Source organism: Mus pahari, unplaced genomic scaffold (genome assembly GCF_900095145.1).
Source record: "Mus pahari unplaced genomic scaffold, PAHARI_EIJ_v1.1 scaffold_12996_1, whole genome shotgun sequence".
Classification (NCBI taxonomy): domain Eukaryota; kingdom Metazoa; phylum Chordata; class Mammalia; order Rodentia; family Muridae; genus Mus; species Mus pahari.
This window is the reverse complement of record NW_018391623.1, coordinates 2,888-5,625: the sequence shown is the minus strand read 5'-3', so window position 1 is coordinate 5,625 and position 2,738 is coordinate 2,888. Positions and strand designations below refer to the sequence as shown.

Sequence of the window (2,738 nt, the reverse complement as noted above, 5' to 3'; positions counted from 1 at the left end):
GTCCGAGGCCAGCCTGATCTACAGAGCAAGTTCTAGACATGGTTATATAGAGAATCTCTGACTTGAAAAACCAAAAGAAAAAACAAACAGAAAGACGAGGAGGAGAAGGAAGAGGAAGAGGAGTAGGAGGAGGAGGAGAAAAGGAAGGAAAAGGAAAGAGTTGAACATTTTATCACTTCTCTCTGCTCCTGAAATGTCAATCAGTATATTTTCCTACAAACATCATTTTTAAAATTGTTTCAAAATACAATCCATTCATTTGGTATTCTAGACCTAACAAACCTGACCCACATTAACATCATGCTTCCAAGTGAAACCATCTTCCCAATCTTTCTCATATTCCAGTTTTGTCTTAGTGTCATAGGGAACTCATCACTGTTAATGTTATATATATACACTTTCTTCTTCAAGCCTCATTTTAAGAAGCCGATAGATTCAGTTTTTATGCACCTGACAATAGTTAATATATCAACAATCATGTTCTCATTGATAAAAGATATCATGTTTTCCTTTAGAGTACCCAATTTTCTGGACGATGTTGGTTGTAAGGCAGTTTTGTTTTCATTCAGAGTCAGCCGGGGTCTGTCCATCTGCACCACCTCTGTTCTAAGCACATCCCAAGTCATCACCATCAGTCCCAGTAACTCTAAGTTGGCCTCCTGGCTTAAGCCCAGACTCTCTACATGGACTTTTTCTTCCTTACTTTGCTCTTGGCTTATTAATCTACTTATCTACGGGTTTATGCTTGACTTGGTAATAGCCAAGACAAATAACAGTCACTATGGCCATGGGTATTCACATGGTTACTGTCAAAACAAGAATTTTGGGAACCAGGATTCAGAATGGTTTTTCAGCTTTCTCATCACTCATGATCTCATCTATGTGGCTGTCATGATGTGGGCCAGCCTTTACATGGTGATTTTCCTACACAGACACCGCAAGACAGCCCAGCATCTCCATAGCCCAAGCCTTTCCTCCCAGCCATCTCCTGAGCACAAAGCCATTCACAGTACCCTGTCTCTGGTGAGCTGCTTTGTGTTAACTTATTGGTTGAACAACTCCATCACCCTTTATAGTTTTTATACAAAAGAAAAAATTCCAAGATTGGAGGCAATTGATACGATTTTAACAACAAGCTACCCAACCATCTGCCCTTTTTTACTCATGAAGAATAATAAGGTTATTTTGCAATTCACTCTTCATTTTCTGTACTGAGAATGACCTGTTTTCAGAATTCACTTCATGGCTGAACTAAAACCCACACTTTCTTCATGTTAAAACAGTGTCTTAATGATTTTCATGGAATAAAGAATTTGAATGTGAACCTTGAATACCTGAAGTTACATTAGCTATATTTCAGACATTCTGTATACTCTTAAAAATTCAGATAGTTAACATTTTTCTTGAATACAAGTTCATGACCATATTTTTAATTATTTTATTATTTATTACCAATTCAAACTATGAAACATTTTCTCAAAATGAACTTATGTTAAATAATTTCAAAAATATTTTCTTTCTTGATGTTTCTCTTTTAAGATACCTCTAATCAAAATTTTGAAGTACCATTTGGAGCTTGGGTTATGTGTTTTATGGTGTTTTCTATTCTAAAAAAACACCTTTTAAACATTGAATAAATGAAGTTCCTTTTCTTAACTACCAACTACCACAAATGGTTGGTAGTTGGTAGCTGCTGTGGGTGTGACCTATTTCCTAGGTCATTGTGTATTCCTCTGTTTGGGTGTGATTCGGCTATTGTCCTAATTACTATGTAGACTAGCCCTGAGCTTTCTAGCCCTATTGAAGTAAATTGCAATGCCTGATTATTTTCACTGTCTCTACTAGAAGTAAAATTGAGGGTTACTGAATAGGAAACATGATTACTGAATTCCAAGTTCAGGGTCAAGGACTTTCTAGGACATTGGAACACTGGCAAAGGCTTAGCTATATGTCAAAATCAATCCTTAAAGGTACTTATAATAAAACAATACTGAAAGAGAGCACACAGATCCATACACCAGACTAACATGGGGACAGGTTTTGAGTGTACATGCTATTGGAATACCAAGGTTCCAGGAGGCTAAGTTTCTGTGAAACTCTTTGCCTCCTGAGTGTTTCCAGGCTTTTAGGCCTATCAAGCAGACTTCACTGGAGTGGATGTAGCAATTTAGTATTCAATATTAGATTTAGGATTCTCAGTTATGGATAGCATTAAATGTTCATTAATGATATTTTTAGGGTATGAAAGGATATGAATATAAAAGTTGAATAAATTTTTATGTGTTACTTGATTCTTAAACTACTCAATATTATTAATGTTTGATGTATAAAATACATTTAAATAGCCGGGCGATGGTGGTGCACGCCTTTAATCCCAGCACTTGGAAGGCAGAGGCAGGCGGATTTCTGAGTTCAAGGCCAGCCTGGTCTACAAAGTGAGTTCCAGGACAGCCAGGGCTATACAGAGAAACCCTGTCTCAAAAGACCAAAAAAAAAAAAAAAGCATTTAAATGATAAAAAATTTAAGAAGGAAAACCTTGAAAAAATATACATGTTATAGTATTATTATCTGTTCATAATTGATCTACATCTAGGTTATTTCCATTTCCAGGTTTCCATGAACAGAGCAGTAATGAATATGGGTGGGCAGGTAGCTCTGTGGTAAGATATACAGCCTTTCGGTATTGTCTTAACTACTTATCTATTGCTACAACAAAACACGGTGACCAATGTAATTT

The 2,738-nt window shown here is 36.3% G+C and overlaps 1 protein-coding gene across 1 annotated transcript; it reads left to right on the top strand.

Moving 5' to 3' along the window:
• The first annotated feature begins 300 nt into the window (after positions 1 to 300).
• Positions 301 to 1,244, top strand: LOC110314618 (vomeronasal type-1 receptor 2-like). Its single transcript, XM_021188881.1, has one exon. The coding sequence runs from the start codon at positions 301 to 303 to the stop codon at positions 1,213 to 1,215; it is 915 nt and encodes a 304-aa protein (XP_021044540.1). The 3' UTR covers positions 1,216 to 1,244.
• The last annotated feature ends 1,494 nt before the right edge of the window (positions 1,245 to 2,738 follow it).

What these genes read in the sequence shown, in the direction of transcription:
- LOC110314618 (XM_021188881.1), top strand. Translation starts at nt 301, where the DNA reads ATGCTTCCAAGTGAAACCATCTTCCCAATCTTTCTCATATTCCAGTTT.